The 27,941-nt window shown below is 43.9% G+C and overlaps 1 protein-coding gene across 2 annotated transcripts in view; it reads left to right on the forward strand.

Annotated features, from left to right (window-relative positions):
• The window catches only part of SPTB (spectrin beta, erythrocytic), a 233,340-nt gene extending 212,604 nt beyond the window's left edge, over positions 1 to 20,736 (forward strand). For both annotated transcript variants that reach the window (XM_073609324.1, XM_073609325.1), the window contains 2 exons: positions 1,996 to 2,038; positions 13,784 to 20,736. In XM_073609324.1, coding sequence (XP_073465425.1) covers positions 1,996 to 2,038; positions 13,784 to 13,951 — 211 coding nt within the window. In that variant the 3' untranslated portion in view covers positions 13,952 to 20,736. The remainder of the gene's footprint in view (positions 1 to 1,995; positions 2,039 to 13,783) is intronic.
• Positions 20,737 to 27,941: the final 7,205 nt, after the last annotated feature.

Consider the following 27,941-nt stretch of genomic DNA (forward strand, 5'->3'; position numbering starts at 1 on the left):
TTGCCCATTGGTTCTGACCTCTATGACCCGTGCAATAGGGCAGCATACACAGAGTTCAGCCTTATGAGCTCCTATCTGACTTGTCTGTCTAACAATTGCAGAGCTTGCATTTATATACCATTTTACAAGTCTTATCTCAACCATCTCTCTTACATATGATTGGTCGCTAAGATCTATGTCAATGTAACTAACCATAAATCTGACATCTGTTCTACAACCAGATAAACTTAATTATTCCCAAAATTCCTATATGTTCATTAAAGTGATTTATAACTGTTTTTGTCCAATTAAAAACACCTGTATAGAGACAGTCTGGCACCCAGCTGTGTTATCAAACTCTCCTTATTTTGATAAGATTTAACTAGCTTCAAGGATTTGCAGATTTACAACTTTGAGACAATTAACTTTCAATAACCCCACCAGATGTTTTATATGTTTCACTATATGCATGTATTTTAACAGTTTTAATGAGGGCACAAGCAGACCTTTGTTTGACCCTGTCAAACTTAATTAATATTCTGTACATAACTTTCCTGTATTCCACCTAATTATTTTAACCACCTGTTTTCTTATCTGTCTGAGACAATTCTATATTACTTGAATCTATTCTAATGAACTTTCACCCAGTAAACTATAAAAGTATAGGAAAGAAGCAGAGAGGTTAATCCAAAGTTCAGCATTTAAAAATGAAGACTTTCTAAATCTATGGAAAACACAGTATACATTACTAAAAATTAATAATTGTTGCTTTACTTATTGAATAATAATATTGCTAAAACCACTACTATATAATAATAATAATAATAATAATAATAATAATAATAATCAATAAAATATATGCAAATCAATATGACTAATATGAAATACATTGGCTAATATGAGATTCTACAACACCTTCACAGCAAGGAACACATGGAAGGGCAATGTATGCAAAGCAAAACCAAAGAAAATTCCAAGCTCAGCTCACCAGCAAGTCTGCAACTAACCAAATTAACCTATACAACAGTTTGAATTAAACACAGGGGTTTAGTTAGCATACATTTGCAAATACAGTCTCTCTGTAGTGTCTGGCAGTCTAACAGTTTGCTTTAAAATTGGGGGTTTAGTTAGCACACATTTGCAAATACAGTCTCTCTGCATTCTGTCTGGCACGCCCCTACTGAGTTAGAGCTAGAGCTGGGCACTCAGTAAACTTATGCTCCTATTTGGCTGCCTGGCTCTAACTTGGACTCCAAATGGGACTGTACCAGAAAAACAAGCAACTGGCCACTGCCCCCACCTATAACTGGCCTTCACAGCATGGAGCAGAAAAGCAGAAAATTCTCAGCTCAACTCACCAATCAGTCTACAACCAACTGTATTAACCTGTCTAACCGTTTACGTTAAAAAGAGGTGTTTATTTATCACACATTTGCAAATACAATACATGCTTAAGCTGCAGATCCAAGGTACCACAGTGTTATTGCAGTCCTAACTCTTGTAAATTTATAAGAGCCTCCATAGTAGAAGCACATGTATTCTAATGGATAGATAGAGGGCAGGTGAGCCTGGAGGGAGCCCACCCCTTCTTAAAGGCACAGGGGCACACTGGACTCCCAGAGCAGCAAAGGTGTCCAGTGTGTCCCCTCATCAATATTACATCAGTAACAAACAACTGGCCACTGCCCCCACCTATAACTGGCCTTCACAACAAGTGTACCAGATAGACTGCAGCAGAGAGAGACTGTTGCCCTGAGGTAATTTGTATTTTTTAGAACCCTGAGTTCAATTGTGTTATTTTTATGACAGTACAGTTGGGCTCTAAATACAGTAGGGACTATATAAAAAATACATTTGTTGAGATTTTGAAACAAGTCCAGTATTTCAGGTGGTTTGAATTTTGTTTTATCATGTATGGACAGCATAAAACCTAAGATGTGTTGCATCCAATATTTATACTAAGTTTTATGTAAATCAGAAAGGACACCAATAATATTAAAAATGCTTGTTTTCCAGGTTGAGTGATGGCAATGAGTGGCTTTTGCAGGCGAAGGATGAGGTAGGTACAAAATAGGCACATGAACAAAAAAGACCATGGGGGTCTGCCTGATAAAAACTTTCACCAGATATAGAATCACTAATGCAATGCTTATTTAGGGGAAGACTACTGCCCACCATAATGTAAGACGATGACCTTCATCTGTAATTTCAGCATGTGTTCTTTATTTACAGTGCTTTGAAAAAGTTTTCATACGCCTTAAAATTTTCCACATTTTGTCATGTTACAACCAAAAATGAATAAAAAGAGAAATCTTAATTAGAACAAAAAAGAACGGAGGTCTTGTGCTTCCCGACTTTACAATATATCTGCAAAACAATGGTGAATAAATTGTAGCGCTAAAAAACACATATATACTGTGAACAGAATGTCTCTGTAAACATAAAATTATGTCCCAGTGATGACGTGTTGTCACAAAGAAGTAGTGGTCTACAACAATGGGTGCAATCAGTGTGAAAGTTCCTTCCACTTTCCAAATATCAGCTCAACACATATATACTGTAAACAGAATGTCTCTGTAAACATAAAAATATGTCCCAGCGGTGACGTGTTATCCCAAAGAAGTAGTGGTCCACAACAATGGGTGCAATCAGTGTGAAAGTTCCTTTCACTTCCCAAGTATCAGCTCAGATGTCATCAGAGTAATAAGTGGATAAGGTACGCTTACCGGAACTGCTGGATTCTACTGCCATTAGCATAGAATCAATCGAGCTGTGTGTCACCAAGGGCGGATATATGGAATGGTCGAGGACGAATGGAGCATCTACGAAGCCAAGATGTCGCCTCCGAATCCACGGGAAAGGAGCCAAGACTGGTTCCAAGGTTCAAACTATTTCTCAGTTCCCGGAAGTATGTGGAAAAAAATAGGGATGCTTCCACATAGTGTAAATCAGGGTTATTTATTACTAAAAAAAACGCAATACATAAAAGTGATCACGAATAAAACAGTGTACAAGGTAAAAAAACGCCCAAGTCTTTCAAAAATGTAACAAAAAAAGATTAATATAGCAATACCAAATAACAGGGTGAATGTGGACAGAAAAAGGTCCTTGCAGCCAGTGTCCGCGACAGTGCCCCCCCGTCCCATAGTCCGGCAGACCCAACTAGATCCACCACGGGTCAGCTTGGGGCTGTCCGGGAGAGTTTTATAGTTCAGTTTGCCGGGAAAGTCCATCAGCGTTCCCATTCTGCTTTCCTGGCTGATACTGGATGGTAAAATTGTAAGGCTGCAGGGCCAAGCTCCATCGTAACAAACGTCCATTATCCCCGGAGACCCAATTAAGCCATATTAATGGATTGTGGTCAGTGAGCACTCTAAATATCGTCCGTAGAGATAAGGTTGGAATTTCTTGAGAGCCCACACCAGCGCCAAACACTCCTTCTCCACGGCTGCATAACCGACTTCCCTGGGTAGCAGCTTCCGACTGATGAAGGCCACTGGGTGCTCACCGCCATCAGGTCCTACTTGGCTCAGTACTGCCCCCAGCCCGAATGTAGAGGCATCTGTGTGGACACAAAAACATTTGGTTGGGTCAGGGGCAGCTAGAACAGAAGCTGAAGTTAGTGCATTCTTTAATCGTTGGAAGGCAGCTTCACACTCGGGGGACCACAGTACCTGTCGGGGAAGGTGCTTCTTAGTCAGGTCTGTCAGGGGCTTAGCGATGGAACTATACTGTGGGACAAATTTCCTATAGTACCCAGCTGTGCCGAGGAACACTAGGACCTGGGTTTTAGTACGGGGGGTCGGTCACTTGGCAACTGCCTCAATCTTAGCAGGCTCGGGTCGTTGTTGTCCACTGCCTACTCGTTGTCCAAGGTACTGTACCTCGGACATCCCTGTGCTGCATTTCTCTGGCTTAAGGGTTAGTCCTGCAGCCTTGATGCGGTCTAACACGACACCCAGGTGAACCAGATGGTCCTCCCAGTTATCACTGTAGATCGCAATGTCGTCCAGATATGCACAAGCATAGTCCTGGAGGCCATGGAGGAGTTGGTCTACCATCCTCTGGAAAGTTGCCGGTGCATTCTTCATCCCAAATGGCATTACTTTAGACTGGTATAAGCCAAATGGGGTAATGAATGCCGATTTTGGAATAGATTCCGCATCCAGAGGAATTTGCCAGTACCCTTTGCATAGGTTGAGGGTTGTTAGGAATTTTCCCTGAGCAATGCGATCTAACAGATCATCCACCCGGGGCATAGGCTAAGCATCAGTGGTGGTGCACTCATTTAATCTGCGGTAGTCTACACAGAAGTGAGTTGTGCCATCCCGCTTCGGTACAAGGACCACCGGGGAAGCCCAAGGGCTGCTGGATGGCTCAATGACTCCCAACTCAAGCATCTCCTTAATCTCATGAGGCATCCCCTCTCTCACTGCATCAGGTATCCGGTAAGCCGCCTGTCTTATTGGCAGTTGTCCCGGGGTCTCCATGCGGTACACTGCCATAGTAGTGTACCCAGGGACTGTGGAGAACATTTTCCTTCTCTGACTAAGGACATGTCTAGCTTGTTCTCTCTGAGTCGGCCCTAGCTGGTCGTCAAGCTTTATCGTCTCTATCCCTGCAGTAATTCTATTTAGCTCCGGGAGCACCAGCAGGGGAAGATTCTCAGAATTTTCCACAGCTGGAGCACATATAGCGGCTACCTCTCCTGATCTTTCCCAGTATGCTTTCAACATGTTCACATGAAAGGTCCGTCTGACTCTTTCATCCGAACATTTAGCCACTAGGTAGGTTGTGTCACAGAGCTTTGCCACAACCTGGTAAGGTAACTGCCAAGTGGCCTGTAACATGTCCTGCTTGGTTGGCCTGAGGGCAAGAACCTTCTGCCCAACCTCCAGAGTGCGGTTCCGAGCAGTACGATTGTACCATAGTTTCTGCCGCCTTTGGGCAGCCCGAAGGTTCTCCTGGACAGTGTCCGTGAGCTCCTTCAGTCTTACCCTGAACTCAAGAACGTATGCTAAGATAGAGGACCCTTGGGGGTCAATTCCCCCTTCCCAGTGGGCTCTGACTAGATTTAGGGGCCCCCTCACCCACCTCCCATAACTCAAACGGGGAGAACCCGGTAGATTCCTGCGGCACCTCCCTATAAGCAAAAAGGTGTGGCAGATATCTCTCCCAATCCCTGTGAGAGGTCGCAAATGTCCTCAGCAGCTGTTTCAGTGTTCCATTGAACCTCTCACACAGTCCGTTGGTTGGGGGTGATAAAAAGAGCTCTGTAGGGGCTTTATCCCACAGAGCCTCCATAACTGCTGAGTGAGCTCAGCAGTGAATTGGGTCCCCTGGTCAGAGATGATTTCCCGAGGGAACCCCACCCTGGCAAAGATCCGGAGCAAAGCATCAGCCACAGTTTCTGCATGGATATTTGCCAGGGGAATGGCCTCTGGGTACCGGGTGGCATAATCCACCACAGTAAGGATATATCTGTTACCAGAAGGACTAGGTCAGGGCAATGGTCCAACCAGGTCTACGGCAACGTGACTAAAGGGTTCATCAATGATCGATAAAGGGTGTAGGGAAGCTTTCAGTGGGCCCCCATGCTTACCCACCCGCTGGCATGTGTCACAGGTCCGGCAATACTGTCGGACATCCCCTGTAATCCCTGGCCAAAAAAATGATTGAGTCAGACGGTGGAGGGTCTGGGACATCCCCAGGTGTCCGGCTAAGGGTATGTCATGCCCAATGCGCAGCAGGTCATGCCGATATTTCTGCGGCACAACTAGCTGCCGCTTGGGTGGATGGAAGGCTGTCTTTCCCTCAGTAATCCCTAGACCCACTCTATCCGCTCCCCCTCCAACCCCCCAGGGTCCAATCCTGCTCTTTCCCTTTAGCTAGCTATGGAAGGGTTGCTAAGAGTTGCCTGAGCAAAGTCTTGGGGAGAAGCCCAAGTCGGGGTAGGAATAGCTGAGGTAGTACAGTTTAGGTCAGGGGTGACAGGTCTTACCTGGGTCCCGTCCTCGAGGGAGCGCACCTCCATCCGGGCTTGCTGGCGGGTGGTAACAGGGTAGGCTTCCGGGGATACATCCAGTGAGAAGGCTGAATTTAAACGTCCCAAATCGTTGCCCAACAAAACCTCTGCAGGTAAGTTTTGCATTATTCCAACTTCCACTTCTTTTGCCCCCGAACCCCAATCAAGGTGAACCCTGGCAGTGGGGACCCGCATAACATTTCCCCCGGCCACCGGCAACAGCCACAGACTGTCCCGTCTGCTCTGCTGGGTTTATCATTCGGGACTGTATCAGGGTAATAGTAGCTCCTGTGTCCCGCAGTCCCTGGGCAGCCCGACCATTAATCCACATGGCTTGTCGATGGTGCAAACTATTATCTGTAGCAGCAGCTTGCACAGGGTCTGCCTCATGTAGGATTCCAATATTCTCCTCACTTGGGTAAGTCACATCATCTCTCTCCAGACAGTGTGCAGCAGCCGGGCAGGTCCAAGGGGCCTGTTGTTCCGTGTGTCCTGGAAAACATTCTACGGACAATACCTCCTAACATGCCCTGCTTGGTTGCATCTGTAGCAGAGGTCCCCTTTTCCTCGTGAAGATGGTAGCTGAGTGGAACCGGAGATCGACGGCTGGCGTGGAGGGGAAACGCTCCGTGGAATGTTAGGGACAGGCCGAGCTGGGGTCTTAGGCTCTGGTTGTACAGTCCGCCTTGAATCCACGTATTGGTCAACTAGGGTGGCAACTTCATCTACTCTGACTGGCCGCCGATCCTTTACCCAGTCTCTAACTTCATGTGGGGTATGATCGTAGAATTGTTCCAGGAGGTTTAGCTGGAGCACATCTGCCATGGTAACAGCTTGGCACCCGGTCATCCAACTCTCCGCTGCTCGGGTCATTTGATGAGCCCATTCTGCGTAAGGCTCTCTCTCCTTTCGGCGGAGGTTGCGAAACCTCAAACGGTGTGATTCTGGAGTAATGCCGAAGCAAGCCAATAGTCTTTCTTTTACCCGGTCATAGTCCTGGCTGATCTCGTCTGGGACATTATTGTACGCCTCTGCAGCCCTTCCTGTGAGCCGGCTGACCAGGAGCGTGACCCAATCTGCTTTATTGACACCTTGGAGACCGCATTGCCGCTCAAACATCTCATCTTCACCATCTTGAAACATGCGGAAGACGGCATAGGGTAGCTTTTTGCAGGCCGCTGGAGCTTCCCGGTTGAACATAACTGACGCTCCTTGGTCCCGCTGGAGTTCAGCCATTCGCAGCTGGGACACCTCTCGTAACACTTGACTGATAACCTCCTGCGGGGGGGGGTGAGTACCATACAAGGCCAGTCGCCACTGGACGTCACGCTGGAACTCTGTCACCTCTGAGGTATCTGCTGGTGGGTTGCTGACATGGTCAATCTCCATTAGTTCGGTGATGAGAGTCGCTTTGGATTTGTTGTTGGAGACTTTTCCACGGGCTTCCAAGAGATCCTTCAAGGTGCTGCGCTTGAGTCTGGCGTAGTGATGTTTCATCTGCTGTTAAGAGCAGGGGGTCCCGGTGGTGATTTGGGTGTGCCTAGACAAGAGGAAGCGTCCCACAGCTTGCCACCAATTGTGACGGATCCAATCCCACACTCAGCTGAGTGCTTCCGTCAGTAATACCGCTTCCTCCAGTCTGACCATCACAGAGATATTATTATAGCTGCATTGAATACAAGTCTAGCCGAAAATAGCTTGTAAAATCTTGAACACTTTATTGGACAGAATACAGCCTTTTTATACACTTTTAATACAAGGGGTTAGATAACGAGGTAGGGCTGACTCATGGATACCCCCCCCCTCCCCTCTAGCAAAAACTTAAAAGACAATTATATAATTAACATGTTAATTAACACAGCACTTAAGGCAGCCTAGGTGACCAGACAGTTCCTCTCAACAGGTCAATGTGATCAGCTCTTTTAAGAGTCATTTATTGTTCAGAATTAACAACCAAGAATAGTCTTTGGGCAAGTCCAAGAAAACAGTCTCTCAAAAATGTAACAAAAAAAAGATTAATATAGCAATACCAAATAACAGGGTGAATGTGGACAGAAAAAGGTCCTTGCAGCCAGTGTCCGCGACAAAGATAATACAGAGATTTGTTGGAGATGTCTCAAGGATAAAGGAACAATGACACATATCTGGTATGGATGTCATATGGTGAGGGATTTCTGGTATAGAATATTTGAAATATATCAGATGGTGTCAGGAATTGAGATACAACCAAATGTTAATATATTGATACTATCCATAATACCAGGTCAATGAAATCTATAAAGACAGATATTCTTCACCATATGATAACAGCTGCCAGGACAATAATAGCCTGAAGATGGCGAAAAACAAAAAGGTCCTACACTAGCGGAATGGGTCTGTGAGATGAATGAAATACAACATATGGAGGAACAGATAAGGAGAGAAGATAATGTAAGGAATCAAATGCCAAAAATATGGCAACAATGGGAAGAGTTTAGGTTCTCAACAAACATGATACAATATTTATGAAAGGGAACATACCACCCCATGGTAGTTTTTTTTTTTTTTTTTAAGTCGTGGGATGATTGGAATAGGAGACAATGCATGAGGTCCTATGTGGGTGATAAAGGAAAGATGGAAGGATATAGGAAGGGAAGATGGATCCCAATATAAGGAAATATTGCCCTTTGTCAGGGACATAGGATCTTATTTATAGTTATAAAGTAAGGTATATGAATGTATATGTATTTGTATAAATTGTGTATAAAATTAATAAAAAGAGATTGAATACAACCTAAAACGTAAATGTATTTTATTGGAATTTTATGTGATAGACCAACACAAAGTGGCACATAACTGTGAAGTGGAAGGAAAATTATAATTGGTTTTTAACATTTTTTACAAATAAATATGTGAAAAGTGTGGCGTGCATTTGTATTCAGCCCCCCCAGTCAATACCGTACTTTGTATAACCACCTTTTGCTGCAATTACAGCTGCCAGTCTTTTTGGGGATGTCTCTACCAGCTTTTCGCATCTAGAGAGTGAGCGTTTTGCCCATTTGTCTTTGCAAAAATGCTTAAGCTCTTGAAGTCTTGCCACAGATTCTCAATTGGATTTAGATCTGGACTTTGACTAGGCCATTCTAACACATGAACATGCTTTGCATTCCATTGTAGCTCTGGCTGTATGTTTAGGGTTGTTGTCCTGCTGGAAGGTGAACCTCTGCCCCAGTCTCAAGTCTTTTGCAGACTCTAACAGGTTTTCTTCCAAGATTGCCCTGTATTTTGCACCATAGATCTTCCCATCAACTCTGACCAGCTTCCCTGTTCCTGCTGAAGAAAAGCATCCCCACAACAAGATGCTGCCACCACCATGTTTCATGGTGGGGATGGTGTTTCAGGGTGATGTGCAGTGTTAGTTTTCCGCCACACATACCGTTTTGCTTTTAGGCCAAAAACTTTGGTCTTATCTGAACAGTGCACCTTTTTCCACATGTTTTCTGTGTCCCCCACATGGCATCTCGCAAACTGCAAACGGGACTTCTTATGGCTTTCTTTCAACAATGGCTTTCTTCTTGCCAAATTAGTTTCTTGTATTTTGGTGCACAAAGATCATTTGAGGGAAAATCTGATAATATTTTGTTTTTGATTTAAAGTAAAAGTGCGATGTAGATCTGCTTCCCATTTCACTAGACAAGGTAGGTGTGGTGGTTCTGAGGGCATGTTTAGCAGTGAATATGTTTTCGAGAGGGTTTTAGGGTAGAGGACCAGTTCCAGAGCAGTACTCCTCAAAGGTAGTTAACTGACGAGTGAAGCTCTGGGGGTTGGGAGTGTAGAAAATTGTGATTGCGCTGCGCTCCAAAATGGGAGTTGATAGGGGCCTGGGGTGTTCATCAATTCCATCATGGAAGGCCAACGTCCCACAACTACGAGGGATATTTTTTTATAACCTAACCCTGCTTTAAATGTTTCCACAACTTTATCCCTGACCTGTCTGGTGTGTTCCTTGGCCTTCATGATGCTGTTTGTTCACTAATGTTCTCTAACACACCTCTGAGGGCTTCACAGAACAGCTGTATTTATACTGAGATTACATTACACACAGGTGGACTCTATTTACTAATTAGGTGACTTCTGAAGGCAATTGGTTCCACTAGAGTTTAGTTAGGGGTATCAGAGTAAAGGGGGCTGAATACAAATGCACGCCACACTTTTCACATATTTATTTGTAAAAAAATTTGAAAACTATTTATCATTTTCCTTCTACTTCACAATTATGTGCCACATTGTGTTGGTCTATCACATAAAATCCCAATAAAATACATTTACGTTTTTGGTTGTAACATGACAAAATGTGGAAAATTTCAAGGGGTATGAATATGTTCTCAAAGCACTGTAAGTCACTTTAATAATAAAAGATTTAAAGCATACCTTAAGTTCAAAATTGACTTTTGCTCTACTTGTAAAAGCTAAAAATAGCACCCAAATACTTACCTGCGACCCAAAGTTATCCCACTCTGGGTGAAGAGGACCGCTGAATCCCTGCTACTTGCTGCCAGTACCAGGCCTAAGGAATTGGAAGTGTGAAAGCTAGAGGCATTAATCGGCTGCCTTTTACTCATTCTATGATAATAATGTGCATAATAGAGAAGGGCACTTTTGAAATAAACTGAAAATGTATGCAGTCACCTAGAGATGCCTACCACACAGACCACAGGCCAGTGTTTGTTGAACGGGTCTTTGTTGAACGGGTGATTTAAAAATAATGCTTGTTCATGGCAAAATATCTGGTACAGTATTTTATGTTGGTATTGCTAGGGTCCTAAAAGACCTAGGGTATCTCCAGGTTATTAGACTGAAATGTTTTGGCGCTTAAAGCATAATAGTGGAAAGGTGTGCTGACAACGTTTCCAAGACAGAAACCCTAGGCCAAAATTATGCCAAAAATGGAGTTGATTTACTGAAACTGGCAGGTGAAAAATCGGGTGCAGCTGTGTATGGTAGCCATTCAGCTTGCCCAATTAAGGTTTGAAAAAAAAAACCTGGAAGCTAATTGGTTTCTATGCAGAGCTGCACCAGATTTTGCGTTCTCCAGTTTTAGTAAATCAACTCCAATATCTGCTGTACCTGGATTTACAGGTTAGTTAGTCTTTTTGTATCTTAAAAAAAAAACTTCCACTGAAACAAAAATATGTTCAAAAGCACCTATAATCAGGTTGTATTTTTTGATATTTTAACAAGCTACGAAAAAGCTTTCCTCTAATGAGACTTTAAAGGGCAAGGGCTTCCCAGAAACAAACAATTTTTAAATGAAGTACAATTTATTCAGAAAAGTTGAAAAACAAAAAGGAAATACGTTATGATAAAACCACAATTGATGTAAATACAGATATGGATGCACAAAGCATAACATACACTAAACCACTTCCTCTATCGAGTGCACACACACGACAGAGTATACCCAACGCGTTTCAAGTTACAGCATTAATCCTCTTCTTTAGGGGTGAGTGGTTATAGATAGAGCGTTTGTCTATAATTGACATAAACAGATAATATAAGAATTCATCATAGATTTAATTCACAATAAAATAGATATTCAACAACAGTATCAATATACACTGACCATGTGGTTGTGTAGAATATCATGGGTATTGTATCATATTAAAAAACAGGGAATGATTGCTGGCATAATCCATTCAGTGAAGTCCATGGGGTGGAGGTACACGATGGGTCTAAACCGGGACCACCCACAGAGGGCACTCAGCCCAAACCCCAATGGGAGCACCACACTGTGGACTGGTACAATTAATGTGTCTAAAGAAAAAAGTATGTCTATTAGAGTAGATGGATAAAGCAGAAAGTCCACTAAGCAGCAAAGGTCTGTATAGTGGTTGATCAATGACTACATAATACAGGGTATAGTTGGTATTTTTTGCTATCTGCTTTATCCATCTACTCTAATAGACATACTTTTTGTGGTGCTCCCATTGGGGTTTGGGCTGAGTGCCCTCTGTGGGTGGTCTTGGTCGGACCCATTTTGTGCCTCCACCCCTCAGACTTCTCTGAATGGCTTATGGCAGCAATAATTCCCTGGTTTTTAATATGATGCAATAGCCATGATATTCTACACAATCACATGGTCAGTGTATATTGATGCTGTTGCTGAATATCTAATTCATTGTGAATTTAATCTATGATGAATTCTTATATTATCTGTTTTTGTCAATTATAGACATAAACGCTATAACCACTCACCCCTGATGAAGAGGATTAATGTTGTAACTTGAAACACGTTGGGTATACTCCGTCGTGTGTCTTCACTCGATAGAGGAAATGGTTTACTGTATGTTATGCTTTGTGCATCCATGTCTGTATTTGCATCAATTGTGGTTTTATCATCACGTATTTCCTTCTTGCTTTTTAACTTTTCTTAATAAAATGTACTTCATCTAAAAATTCTTTTTTGGAGAGCCCTTGCCCTTTAACTATGTGCCGCCTGCCCACCGTCAAATGAAGGCGAGGTGGTGCAGCTCTCGTTCTGGGATGACGACATATGACGGCTGCTCTTGCGTGCCTGCAGGGGCTCGCTGCGCAGCCTTTGCGGCCGCGCCGTGTTGATAGGACCCAGTGCGACCCGATCTCTGTAAAGAGCCGCGTCCGCAGCTCTTTAACCATGTGATCGGCTGTGTCCAATTACAGCCAGCCATCATCTAAACACGGAGATGCCGGTAATCGGCGCTCCTCGCCTCACACTGACAGAGTGTGTGGAAAGGAGAACCGATCAGCGGCATCTCCTCACAGGGAACAACCACACATGTAATCAGGGCACTGATCATCAGTGCTCTGATTACATTAAAGCTGCACAAGTGTCACCAATCAGTGCCAGCAATCAGTGCCCACCAGTACCACCAGTGCTCACTAGTGATGCCAGTCAGTGCTGGCTATCAGTGCTGCCCATCACTGCTGTCCATCAATGCCCATCAGTGCTCATCCTGTCCTAAGCTATCCGTGCCACCTAACTGCCCATCAGTGCCACCTATTAATGCCCATCAGTGCTCATCAGTGCCACCTATCAGTGCCCATAAATGCGGCATATTAGTGCCTCCTCATCAGTGGCACCTAATCAGTGCCCATAAGTGCCACCTCATCAATGCCCACCAGTTCAACCTATCAGTGCTCATCAGCGCATATCAGTGAAGGAGAAAAGTTACTTAAGTTCAAAATTTACTGACAGAAACTAAGTAAAACATTTTTTTTCAACATTTTTGGTCTTTTTTTTTTTTTTAATAAAAAATCCAGCAGTGAAAAAAAAAACCCCACCAAAACCCTCCTATTTGTGTGAAGAAAATGATAAAAATTTAATTTGGGTACAGTGTAGCATGACTGCACAATTGTCATTCAAAGTGTGACAGCGTTGAAAGCTGAAAAATGGCCTGGGCAGGAAGGGGGTGTAAGTGCCCTGTAGGCAAGTGGTTAAAGTCCCATTAGAGGAAAACTTTTTCATAGCTTGTCTTATCCAAGGATGTGGGCAGTGTCTCCCATCCTATAAACAATTAGCATATTTTAAATTTTTTTATTTGTGATATTTTGTTGTTGTTTTTACCATTCAATCTATGTATAATAAATAGCTCAGTGATATCATCAAGTTTCCTACTTTATAAAAACTATAATGTTGTCTCAGCCAGTATAGTGTAGTAGGTATATAGTATGAACCCATTATACGATACCATAGTAGATTTTGTAATTTTACAGATCCCATTGTCACATCTGATGTTTACTACCTTTATTTTCGTGTCATAGGTCGATCGACAAGCCTGGGTCGACAACATCAGAATTTCCATTGCGGAGACATCTGATCAAAAGCCAAAGTCTAAAAGCCTACCTCTCCCATCCGCTTCCACCTCAGAGGGCAAACCAGAGAAAAAAGAAAAAAGATTCAGCCTTTTCCCATCAAAGAAGAGCACCTGAACAAAGGAAAGCAATGAAAAAATGCACTGTCTGTAATTAAACCACCAACACTGCCGTTCCAGCACATAAAGCTGGGAACACTGTTGAGCAATGAAGATTCAACTTATTAGTAAAGGACCTTATTTATAGTAGACATATCTCTGGATCTTCTAATTATAAGGCATGCTAAAACAGAAAAAAGTATATCAATGTTCCATAATCACAGAATTTTAATGATAATTTGTATAAGATGAATATATCTTCTATATGATTATATTTCATGCCAGTGTAGTACCAGTTGTATGAGGCTGGGTTGGAGAAACGAAAAGTGGAGGTGTTGCCAATCCAATTCCACCTGCCTTTTTTAAGTGTTTAAAGAAGTTAAAAGCTAACATCTGATTGGTTGTTTTGGTAACATCTCCGCTTTCCTTTCCTTTTTTTTAATAAATCCACCCTTTTTATGCTGGCAAGACTTTTGTAGACAGCAAAAATGTTCTATGGTGATATGAAGCAATGTACTGTTTAAAATAATTGATGATCATCCTGCATCGCTGTAATAGTCACCTCTATTATTTTTTAATTAAAAATAAAAAAAGGAAACATTTCCTGAGAGAGACAGTGCGGCTGCCATTTCTACTTCTAATTCTGGAAATGCTAGTATCCTACTTCTCATTTTTACCCTCTTTGTTTAATATTTTTGGTTCCTTTCTCAGAACAATTGTGCAAAGGGTGCTGACTTTACAGATATGCATACTTGTTCCAGGTCAGTGGCGAAAACCTTATCGGTCCCAGTTGGTCAGGCAGAAAACTGGCTTCTTTAAAAGAGGATTGGCAATGGTAGCCCCATATGTCTTCCAGGAAAGGTTTGCGTTAAAGAACATTTGCTACAGCATTATGTGTTTATAAGCTGAACTCCAGGCACTTGTAAACCAACTTTAAATGCAGCTGCGTGTTCACTAAAAATAACGAAATGTATTTTAAATGCTGATAAAGAAAGTACCTGAATCTGTCTTGATATCAGCCCCCTGTATTCCTCCGGGCAGCACTCAGACTGCGAGAGGGACTGTCAGCACTTTAAACCAACCAGGCTTTTCTGTATGTGTGCTACTGCTGACAGGCCAAGAGAAGAGCAAGATGACCCAGTCAGTCTGCTTTCCCTGCTTCACTGTCCAATCAGCTGCAGGGGACAGGGAGTTGTAGCTCTATCCAAGTATATATAGGGGTTTTTTTTACGAAAGGCAAATCCACTTTGCACTGCAAGTGCACTTGGAAGTGCAGTTGCTCTAAATCTAAGGGGTAGATCTGAAATGAGTGGAAGCTCTGCTGATTTTATCATCCAATCATGTGCAAGCTAAAATGCTGTTTTTTATTTTCCTTGCATGTCCCCGTCGGATCTACAGCGACTTTACTTCCAAGTGCACTTTCAGTGCAAAGTGGATTTCCCTTTAATAAATAACCCCCATAGTATACATAGTTAGTCAGGTTGAAAAAAGACACAAGTTCATCCAGTTCAACCATAAATAAATAAATAAATAAAATAAAAAATACATTTTAGCTTAACTACAGTATTAAAAGGGCTGTGTGAATTTCAGGACTGGTTGGACAAAACCTTTAAATAATTTGGCAGGTTAACCATTTTCTATGTATGTATTTCAGCTGCATATTTAGCTGTCAGCTAGGAGTTCAGCTTTAATCATAAAATGCACAGGCTACTTCTTATACCACTCCAGTTCACATTCTATTGGCTGCTCTCTGTGTGAATCCATTCTCTCCATAGACTGTGCAATATATATCACCAGTCTACTTCTCCTCAGTATGCGAATGCGTTTCAGTTATCATTACTAGCAATAAGGCTAAGGCCCCTTTCATACAAGCAGACCGATTGGGTTCGCCTGTCAGTTTTTCAGGCAGACCTGATCGAACCACCCATTGTTCTCTACGGAGCGGCGGTGTCCGCTGACACCCGCCGGGCATCTGATCCGATAAAATCCACTAAAAATAGACGTATGGCGATACGTTCGCCATCCGTTCAGCGGGTCTGATGACAATCTGATGGAAACAGACATGCAGTCTGTTTCCATTCGACGACCCCATAGAGAAGAGCGGGCTGCGTCCTTGTCCGCTCTGCATAGCAGAGCGGACACGGACATGTCATCCGCCTGCTCAGCGGGGATCAGCGAAGAGATTCCTCACTGAGCAGGTGGATTTCGCTTGGATGGATCCGCTCCATCTGAAGGGGCCTAACAGGATAAGAGATGGCTGCGGACAGCCTTGAAATTGTATCTAGTCTCAGTGTTATATACAGTATATATCTGATTATAATGTGAGCCCTTGCCTACACTACAATTACCTAAGAAAGAGACATGGAAAACGCAATTGCTATTTTCCACGAATGCTAGTTTCCTGGCTGTCATGCTTACCTCCTTGCTTTAATAGTGTGTGTCTGTTACCTGGAACAAGCATGCAAGTAAGGATGCCTATCTTTGCAGTTTTTCTTTAGCTCAATGACTCAAAACCTGATGGAGTCCATGGGTTAGTATGCTAGCCAGATAACTAGCAGCTTCAGAAGGGGCACTGGCAGTTGCAGCCCCATGTGTCTCTTAGAAAAGGTTTAAAGTAGAACTAAAGGCATAACTTTTTTTTTCTCTTCATTTTTAGTAGAGTAATGGAGGGTTATAACACCTGTGAGTTTATTTGTTGCCATCTGTGTCTCATTGAGGAGATTTCCCTTCACTTCCTGTTCCATAGCCAAAACACGAAGTGAGTGGAAATCGCTGCAAATGAAGGGAATCCCTTGGGACCCCCAGGTCACCAGAACTAGTGTCCCCATTGGAAGATTTCCCTTGATTACTTTTCTGGGGACAACCCAAAATTTGGGATTTTCTTTTAATTTCACTTTCAATGATAATGGTAAACAGGACAAATAGAGAGATTGTATCTCCCAAACGGGGCACAGACAGCAACAAATATCTGACAGGTGTTCTAATCCATCTCCACCCTATTCAAACTAACAAAAAATGTTTGCCTTTAGTTGTACTTTAAGGTACTATGATCACTGAGAATATTTTACAGAGGAGTGAAGGTTCTATGACATACTCCTACATTTCACTTTAGGTCTTCCTCTTTACTCTTCACTGAACTTAAAAACTGCCTGTATCCTTTTGTTTTTGGTTTATGTTTATCTTGTACAGTATCTGTCTTTATCATTTAGTTACATATTCCAAGTTATATATATTAAACATGCTGCTGAATTGCTTGTAAAGTCAGCTTTAAGAAAAGCCTTTCATACTTCAAGACATTTGTACCCCATACCATGACCAGCAGGGACAAGACCCAGCTTTCATGGAGTAGTCGCAAAGGTTCAAGCAGTCCCAACTATTGATCCTAAGCTTATGGTGTCTCTCTGCAACCCTAAGCTGCACTACCTCCTTAGTTACTGGCAATAATCATCTAATGTAAGAGGTGCCTCCTCCATAGTAACAACTCTTTGTTACAGAATGGGAAGGATTAGGCCCCAGCTCTGGTGTAGAACTACAGCTTGAAGGGCAAACTCTAAGAACTCTGATTTGGTAAGGAAAATGTATATGTAAAACCAACATTTTTTTAGTTTTGAATGGAGTAGGGAAAGGTTTTACCCTTTCTCAAGTTTTTGTTTCTGCTGGGGAGACTCACTCCTCTATTTGTACTGGTGACCATTATAAACGAGACAGAAAGTGGGGGGAAATACAAAAATTGTAATATGTCACGAAGTAAGAAGAGGTGAGGAAGAGTCCTCCAACAAGGGACACCTGTTCCTGTAATAACTCTCTAAGATGGGCTTATCTTTCAACTTAGAGAGATTTCCTTACTGTTGCATTTAAAGGACAGAAAGTAAAGGGAAATCTCCCCAGCAGAACACAGGCAGCTAAAAATAACTGACAAGGGGGTTTAGCTGATCCCTACTACTAAAGATTGGCTTTACATATGCTTTGGATAAAATACAAGAACAAAAAAAAAGAATATGCAAACAAAAATTACTTGTATGTCTTGGTCATTGGTGTGATCAATATTAGCAACAGGGCAGCAGTTTGGTTTATTATTGTAAGGCCTTGTATACCTTGTAAATACATAGGTGCATAACCAGGTCCCCTGAAACAACTTCACTGAGCTTCATTCACTATTTTATGAACTGATCTCATACAGCACAGTGCATTATGTTGATAAATACAATCAAAGTGGAATTCTGGGCTTAACCCTAACTATTCTTGAAACTGTCCCTTCCCCCCTCCTAGCACCTATGCTTACTAACCTGTGTAAAAAAGAGCTGTATACTTACCTATTTTCAGCTAGCTCTGGTCAAATCACATGATCCTGCTCCCCTGTGTCAGCCAGCGTGGCTGCAGGGGAGAGGGAAGACAATGGATGGTCCATTTAAAGTGGACCTCCAGTAATTTTTTTAACTTTCCATGTATTAAATCTTCTTGCCTTGTTTTTTTAACTTTGGATAGTAAAACATTTTTTTCCTTCCAGTACATACATTATACAGCCCACTTCCTCTTTCTTGTCTGGTCATTAGCCTAGGCTTATGACATCATGCACAGCTCTCTCTCTCGTGAGCGTTTGCCAGCAAGGGAGGGGGGATGAGTCATAAGAGGGCCAATGAGAGCTGCAGAGCTGGAGTTGTGCCTCTGTGTGTGTGTGCAAATCTGGGAACTGAACAGGCAGCAGCTTCAGTTGCCCACAGTTAAAATGGATGCAGCCAGACTTAGTAGCCGGAGATTTCTGCAGCATATTTGACAAGTACAGAATCACACTATATATGAAACATAATGCAAAGTGGTTGGAGGGAAGCTTCAGAATGGCAAATGCAGTTCCTCTTTAAGTTTATGGGTGACATCACCGCTTCAGGCTTTATTATCTCTTGTTGGAGCGCTCTCTCCTCTCCCCGCTGGCTGACACAGGGAGATTATGTGACCAGACCGGAGTGGGTTGAGAATAGGTAAGTATACAAATCTTTATTACACAGGTTAATAAGCATAGCTGTTAGGAGGGGGTGGAAGGTAGGGGACAGTTCTAAGAGTAGTTAGGATTAAGACCATAACTCCACTTTAAGTGCTTCTAATACAGAGAAGTACATATGTATGTCTTTCCATCCAGTGCCCATGAAGTGCCCAAGAAGACTAGTGTACATAAAAAATAAAGGAGAATGCCTATGTGTATAGAACTTAAATCATAATTTAACATTGGTGAACCTTAAAAGTGAAAAACCTCCTGTGCTGCAGCTGCCCCAGAGCCCCCCTTTTACTTACCTGAACCCGGTCTTTCCAGCGGCAGGGATGAGCACACCAACTCCAGCTGGTGTTTCGGGTCCTGATTGGATAGATTGATAGCAGCGCAGCCATTGGCTCCCGCTGCTGTCAATCAAATCCAGTAATGCGGGAGCCGAGATTCCTGTTGTCTGTTTCAATAGACGCAGCAGCAGGGCATGGGAGCGCGCCTGCACGAGTGCCCCGAGGGAGAGCAACTCTCCAACGGGGCACTCGAGAACAGGAGGAGCCAGGAGCGCCACTGAGGTCCTCCTCTTCTGGGGTCCCTCAGCGGCGCTCCTGGCTCCCCCTCGGGCACTCGTGCAGGGGCCACTCTGTGTAAAACCAACTGCACAGAGGAGGCAAGTATAACAAGTTTGTTTTTTTTGTTTTTTTAAAAACCCAAACCTTTAGTTACCCTTTAAGCAATGCTAGAATGTATTTTATTAATTACTTTCTAAAAATATATTTAAGGCCAAATCTTTTTTCTATCTTGTTTAGTGTAGGGGTCGTTAAAACAATTGTCATTTTATGCCATGTATGTCTCATTAGGGAGATTTCCCTTTACTTCCTGTCATGTAGACCCAAAAGAAAGGGAGAGGATAACTTTCCAATGTGAAGGAAATCACCCTTTGACAGTTGTCATGGGAATAAGCATCCCTGTTGGGAGTTTTATCCTCTATTACTGTTCTGATGGCAACTCAATATTTTGAATTTAACTCTTGCTTTAATGCTCAGTGGCATTGATGTTCAGGACAATTAGAGAGTGGATCCACCTAATGGTGACATAGACAACAATAAAAACCAGACAGATTCTAACCCCTTACCGCTCTATCCAAATTAAAAAAGTACATTTTGGTATACTTTAAGCTGGCACAGGTATGTCTGTCCACGTGACCTTGCCAGGCACTGCCCTAAATAACAGCTTGTGCTAACCTCCAAACACAATGCACACTGCTAAAGACCACTCTTTCTGCAGATACTCTCAGCATAGATAATGTGCAGTAGGCGCTGTGGAGAAACCAGGTTACACTGCATGCCACAATTGCTGTTTGCATCATTTAAGTGAATAAGACTCTTACCCCTGACATTGCACTAATTGAAGTATGATGGTCATTCTCCTATATGGCAGCTGTGGTGCTCAACTCTGATCTTCAATGCTCACATTATTTCAGCTGGTGGTTATTTTATGTTTTTCACAGAAAGAAATCCTAACAACTCAAGGGAACTTAAAGGCCACAGCTGGGCTATCTGTGCACTACTATACTCAGCACTGTTTATAAAGCATATATCTAAATTTATTGAAAGAAAAGTTGCAGCTTTAAATTGTTTTGCAGTATTGTTACTGTCATTTTACTACTGATCCCAAAGGTGCTATCAGCAATATCTGTAATAGTGTGAACATTATAACATTATAAGGGCTATTATGAAATGTATTTGAGAAATCAATGGTGGTTCCACATTTTTTTTAGAAGTTTGTTTACTAAAATTTTAATCACAAATAAAGTTTTGAAGAATACATTTTTGGGTTGCATTATTATTAGGCATTTAAAAACATACTGTAAGGGATTGTTTGCACAAATGTCACACATATCTTTGATGGTAACCATTCTTCTTGGCAGGACTGTAAAGCAGAACTTTACTTACTTTAGAATGGACCTCTCTCCTGCAAAAGAGAGATGGACAGAGGATCACTCGACAATGTTTAAAAGGAATCCACATTAAAAGATCTAAGGGTAGGGGTTTATATGCTTGTAATTTTAACTAGATCTAATCTGGTTTCTAGAGACTGGAATAAATTTGATACAAATGTGTCAGCTGTGCTGCTCTATGGTATTTTTAAAAATCCAGAACCCCAAACCTCTGGAGTCTTTGGTGGCATATAATGTGCTTTCAGACTTTTAAAGGTCCGGTCCAAAAGGTTTATATTGAGAGCTTCCGATTTCTCAGGGTTAACTTTGAGGCCTAAGATCAATTTAAAGCGACTCAGCGGCAGCAGGTTCGAGAGAGTAGTTTGTTGGATGTAATGAAAAAGCAGATCATCAGCAAAAAGAGTGCATTTATGATGTTTGTTCCCGCTTTCAATTCCGATGATATTTGGGTCTGGGCGGATCACGATAGCTAAAGTTCAATTGCAATGATGAATAAAAGTGGCGATAATGGACATCCTTGTCTAATGCCCCAATATTAACAGGGGCTGAGTGGTAGCCATTCATAATAATTTGAGTGGAGGGAGTGGAATACAAATTCTGTAAGAATGTAAGGAAAGTGGAACCAAAATTCCATTTTGTAAGTATACGAAACAGATTTGGGCATAAAACTGTATCAAAGCCCTTGCATAAATTCAAGGATAATAACATACCCATCGGCTGTCCACCGCCATCCCACCTGGAAGTAGTAAGGATATCAAATCTATCACTCTTCTGATTTGGTTTTCATTTACTGTATGTTCCTTAATCAGGGATGTCAAAGCCAACTCCTGCTGGATCTGTTTTTTGTATAGGGATGCTAATTGGATCAGCGTTCCTCTCACAGTGGCTTTGTGAGCGCCGAGTTTGTAACTGGGGAGGTTTGCTCTGGCCTATTAACTGCAAAAAATTGGTGAAGCTGTCAATGTCAGAAGAGATTGCAAGGTAGCTAAGAAGGGTTTGTTTAGTCTCCAAGTAAAAAACAGTTCTGCACTGATATATGCCCATCAGGGAAGCAGTGAGCAGTGAGTGGATGGACCAGGGGACCTCAAGAATCCCAGAGAATGTAAACAACTGGACCGTATTGAAGAGAGTGAAGATATGATAGATTCTAGAGTATGTGTCATATATAGAGTAAAATGTATAGTTTTGTGAAATCCTATTGAGCTCCCTCCAGATATCTAAAAAAATCATAATTATGGAGCAATTTACCAATCCGGTTTCCATCTTTGAGGGGTGTTTAGGCATGGTCTGTTGGGCCTAGTTGTTTTCCAGAACCAAGTCTACAGCAATGTTTGAGTAGATAATGGTGCTTTCAAAGGCAGAGTGAGAGTTTGCAGGAATTTAATAAAAAAAGGTTAGTTGTCCTGAGTTGGGCACGTAATAAGATAAAAGGGAAACCTTTGCTCCTTCAATCACCCTTATTAACAAAATATATCTACCCTAGGAGTCCTCTCCTTTTTATCAGGAGCATTAGGCAAAAAGAATTGGGAAAATCGATTATGCAGAAATTTAGAATTATATGAATCCGGGAAATGTGTTTTCTGCAATAGGACAATATCTGCACCTAGGGAATAATAATAATGAAGTGCCTTATGATGCTTAACCTGAGAATTTAATCCCTGCACATTTTGGGAGACAATTTTGATAGGCCTTACCCTTTGTGTTCTTGATGATGTAGGAGCGCTGAACCTTATGCAGGCGCGTTTTAATGCAGTGGGTGGTTTGTGGTGGTAATGCAGTGGGTGGTTTGTGGATCTCGCTGGACCCCCAGAGGAGCTTGTTGAAGTTTTTAAAGGATGGGAGCGCCACACCAGCTTGAACAGACTGTTTAAAAGATTTTTGTTTTGTAACAGCAAACGCGATTCAGGGGCTCAACACTCCCCCTTCTTCAGGGCTAAAAACAGAATGATGCAGGCACTTGGATTGGAAATTGGAAATTACCCTTTGCATGGATAACATAATAGAGAATATACCAAGTAATTCTGCGCTGCCCAGAAAAACAAAACAAAACGAATAAGCAGCTAACACGGCCAATGGGATATATGCATATGGAAAGAAGACAAAAATAAGTGTAGCGCTAAAAAATCCTAAATGTCCAACATAGAGACAATATAGTCCAACATCTAAGTGAAACTTAGAAGGAAGTCCTCCATGTTTATAAGACTCTATGAAAACTGATGGTCCATATAAATTAAGTGACTTCATGTGAGGAACAAATCAATAAATGCGTGACATCTGAAGTGAAGACAAAAGAAGCCCACCACCACCGACAATGAGAAGGCTTACCGGATCTAATGGACCCAAAAAGACATACGCCCAATTGGGTCAAAACAGGCTTGGGTGGTGGGTGGTAGTAGGTAATCCGGAGGGGTGGTAAAGATGGAAATCCGGGAATGAACCATGGACTGATGTGTCCCGCAGGATGATGTTAGGAAGTAGATGGCAATGGTATAAGGTGGGAAGGAAAAAAGGAAGGCCAGATAGTGTAAATCCATAAAACAAATACCAAATTTATTAAAAAAAGAGATACACTCACATGTAAATCTTTAAAATCAGCGCTGTAAAAGTATGGCGGCAGGGGGGTCCTAACCGACGCGTTTCGTCCTCTTAGACAGCGCTGTAAACTGCCTACAGAAGAGAGGCGCCGAGAAGCTGACTGCACTGGTTGCTCGCTTCACTGGCTAAAATCGCTGTCCTCCCGGCCGGCATCTGGCTAACAGCCAGTGGCGTCAGTCAGAGAGGGCGCGGCCACCCTAGTATTCAGAGCGCACCACGGCCGCCCTAGCATCCTTTGCGCACCACCTCCGTGGCTGGTGAACAAGCTCAGCCCACTTCTGCCATGTTCTTCAGACAGCATGGATCAGAGGGAGCGGAGCGGACTCGACTCGGAGCGTGTCTCGTCTGAACTTCTCTTGAAGGCCAGAGAGAGAGCAGAGCGGCTCAGCTGCGGAGTGAGTCACAGTGAGTGACTCCCTGTCCCTTCACTGCACCAGGCCGGTCACCGTCAAGGAACTTAAAAGTAAGTGAGTAAAAGCAGCCACTGTGCCCATCAAACACCCACTGTGCCCATCAAAAGCTGCCACTGTGCCCATCAAAAGCTGCCACTGTGCCCATCAAAAGCTGCCACTGTGCCCATTAAACGCCCACTGTGACCATCGAAAGCCCACTATGCCCATCAAAAGCTGCCACTGTGCCCATCAAACGCCCACTGTGCCCATCACATGCAGTGCCACTGTGCCCATCAAAAGCTGCCACTGTGCCCATCAAACACAGCCACTGTGCCCATCAAAAGCTGCCACTGTGCCCATCAAACACAGCCACTGTGCCCATAAAACGCTGCAACTGTGCCCATCAAACACAGCCACTGTACCCATCAAACACAGCCACTGTGAGCATCAAATGCTGCCACTGTGCCCATCAAACGCTGCCACTGTGCCATAAAATGCAGCCACTGTGCCAATCAAACGCAGCCACTGTGCCATCAAACGCAGCCACTGTGCCCATCAAACGCAGCCACTGTGCCCACCAAATGCAGCCACTGTGCCCATCAAACACAGCCACTGTGCCCATTAAAAGCAGCTACTATGCCCATCAAACATAGCCACTGTGCCCATCAAATGCAGCCACTGTGCCCCGCCTAAAAGCAGCCACTGTGCCCCGCCTAAAAGCAGCCACTGTGCCCATTAAACGCAGCCACTGTGCCTCGCCTAAAAGCAGCCACTATGCCCATCAAACGCAGCCAATGTGAAAATCAAAAACTGCCACTGTGCCCATCAAACACAGCCACTGTGCCCATCAAACGCTGCCACTGTGCCCATCAAACGCAGCCACTGTGCCATAAAATGCAGGCACTGTGCCCATCAAACCCAGCCACTGTGCCATCAAATGACCACTGTGCCCATCAAAATCTGCCACTGTGCCCATCAAGCGCAGTGCCACTGTGCCCATCAAAAGCTGCCACTGTGCCCATCAAACACAGCCACTGTGCCCGTCAAAAGCTGCCACTGTGCCCATCAAACACAGCCAGTGTGCCCATCAAAAGCTGCCACTGTGCCCATCACATGCAGTGCCACTGTGCCCATCAAAAGCTGCCACTGTGCCCATCAAACACAGCCACTGTGCCCATCAAAAGCTGCCACTGTGCCCATCAAACACAGCCACTGTGCCCATAAAACGCTGCAACTGTGCCCATCAAACACAGCCACTGTACCCATCAAACACAGCCACTGTGAGCATCAAATGCTGCCACTGTGCCCATCAAACGCTGCCACTGTGCCATAAAATGCAGCCACTGTGCCAATCAAACGCAGCCACTGTGCCATCAAACGCAGCCACTGTGCCCATCAAACGCAGCCACTGTGCCCACCAAATGCAGCCACTGTGCCCATCAAACACAGCCACTGTGCCCATTAAAAGCAGCTACTATGCCCATCAAACATAGCCACTGTGCCCATCAAATGCAGCCACTGTGCCCCGCCTAAAAGCAGCCACTGTGCCCCGCCTAAAAGCAGCCACTGTGCCCATTAAACGCAGCCACTGTGCCTCGCCTAAAAGCAGCCACTATGCCCATCAAACGCAGCCAATGTGAAAATCAAAAGCTGCCACTGTGCCCATCAAACACAGCCACTGTGCCCATCAAACGCTGCCACTGTGCCCATCAAACGCAGCCACTGTGCCATAAAATGCAGGCACTGTGCCCATCAAACCCAGCCACTGTGCCATCAAATGACCACTGTGCCCATCAAAATCTGCCACTGTGCCCATCAAGCGCAGTGCCACTGTGCCCATCAAAAGCTGCCACTGTGCCCATCAAACACAGCCACTGTGCCCGTCAAAAGCTGCCACTGTGCCCATCAAACACAGCCAGTGTGCCCATCAAAAGCTGCCACTGTGCCCATCAAACACAGCCACTGTGCGCATCAAACGCTGCCACTGTGCCATAAAACAACATGGTGGGGGCTTACAGGTGGAGTTGTTGCCATAGAAACATTAATAAAGGGGAGGAGTTAGTAAGATGACCACTCCCATGTGGGGGTGCCAGAAATATTTCTGCACCCAGGCGCCTGTGACCCTAGGATTGGCCCTGAATTGGTCACAGGTGCTTGAGGCCTATATAACCTTGTGTAGAGCACATCTGAAATTGCCAAACTGCTGGTTGGAAGCTAAACAGTGGGGACCTTGAGTGGAGAGTAAACAAGTCTTGCTTTTTGACTGCTGGTGATTGCTGGGTTGCATTTTTAGGTTCTTTTTTGTGGCTTTTCCTTTTAGCTTTTTAACACCTTTTTCTGACGCTTTTTAACCACTTCAATACAGGGCATTTATACACCTTCCTGCCCAGACCAATTTTCAGCTTTTAGCGCTGTCGCAGTTTGAATGACAATTGCGCGGTTATACAACACTGTACCCAAACTAAACTTTTATCATTTTGTTCCCACAAATAGAGCTTTCTTTTGGTGGTATTTAATCACCTCTGCAGTTTTTATTTTTTGCTAAACAAATAAAAAAAGACCGAAAATTTTGAAAAAAATAAAAGTTTTGCTTTTGTTTCTGTTAAAAAAATTTGTAAATAAGTAAGTTTTCTCTTTCACTGATGGGCACTGATAAGGCGGCACTGACAGGCACTGATAAGGCAGCACCGAAGAGGTGGCACCAATGAGCGGGCACTGACGGGCACTGACGATGGGCACTGATATGTGGCACTGATGGGCACTGGTAGGGGGCACTGATGGGTGGCACTGATATGCAGCACTGATGGGCATTGATAGGCGGCACTGATGGGCACTCATGGGTGGCACTGGGTGGCACTGGTGGGCACTGATGGGCACTGATAGGCGACACTGATGGGCATTGAAAGGCTGCAAAGATGGGTTCTTATGGGTGGCACTGATCGGCACTGATAGGCAGCACTGCTGGGCACTGATAGGCTGCACTGCTGGGCACTGCTGGGCACTGATACGTGGCACTGATGGCCACTGATACACGGCACTGATACGCGGCACTGATAGGCATCCCTGGTGGCACTGGCAGTGGTAGGCATTGTGAGTGGGCACTGATTGGCAGCTGCCTGGTCACAGATTAGTATTTCCCGGGGGGTCTAGGGCTCATACCTGGTGGTCCAGTGTGGATGGCTTCCCTGGTGGTCCTTGGCGGCTTCCCTGGTGGTCCTGGGCGGCTTCCCTGGTGGTCCTGGGTGGGATCCGAGCGGGGGCTGTGCTGATAAACAATCAGCACAGACCCCCCCCCCCCGTCAGAAGAGCAGCCGATCGGCTCTCCTCTACTCACGTCTGTCAGACGCGAGTGAGGAAAAGCCAATCACCAGCTCTTCCTATTTACATCGTGATCAGCTGTGATTGGATGCGGCTGATCACGTGGTAAAGAGTCTCCATTAGAGACTCTTTACCTAGATCGATGTTGCGGGGTGTCAGACTGACACCCCTGAACAACGATCGCCGCGACGTGCGCCCCCGGGGGCGCGCAGCGGCTCAATATCCTGCGGACATCATATGACGTCCAGTCAGGATATTGAAACCACTTTGCCGCCATCATTCTGCTATATAGCGGGCGGCAAGTGGTTAAACAGCTTTTTTTTTTCTTGCTTCCTTCAGCCTACTAATTAAGGGGAGTGGTTAATTGGTCACAGGTGTTTGAGGCCTATAAAACCTTGTGTAGAACTCATTGTGAGCATGCTCATCTTTGAGCCTGCTGGAACTTAGACCAAGTAGAACTGGACTAAGTGGTGAGTTAAAAAACAGAGTTGAAAACAGGAGGTTACAACGGGTCATAGTACCTGTGTAATGTGAGTACCTGAGTGTTTGAGTAGTGTGTGTGGCTCGTTAGTACTTATGTATTGTGTACTGTGTACTTGTGTATTGCGAGTGCACGTAGGTCTGCGAGTGCACGTAGGTTCTGTGAGTGCACGTAGTTCTACGAGTGCCTGTGTATTGTCTTGTTAAGTACCTGTGTATTGTCTTGTTGAGTGCCTGTGTATTGTCTTGTTGAATATTAGTGTCAGGAAGCTAGTTGTTAGGTAATTTG

This window comes from Aquarana catesbeiana, linkage group LG13 (genome assembly GCF_042186555.1).
Source record: "Aquarana catesbeiana isolate 2022-GZ linkage group LG13, ASM4218655v1, whole genome shotgun sequence".
Taxonomy (NCBI): domain Eukaryota; kingdom Metazoa; phylum Chordata; class Amphibia; order Anura; family Ranidae; genus Aquarana; species Aquarana catesbeiana.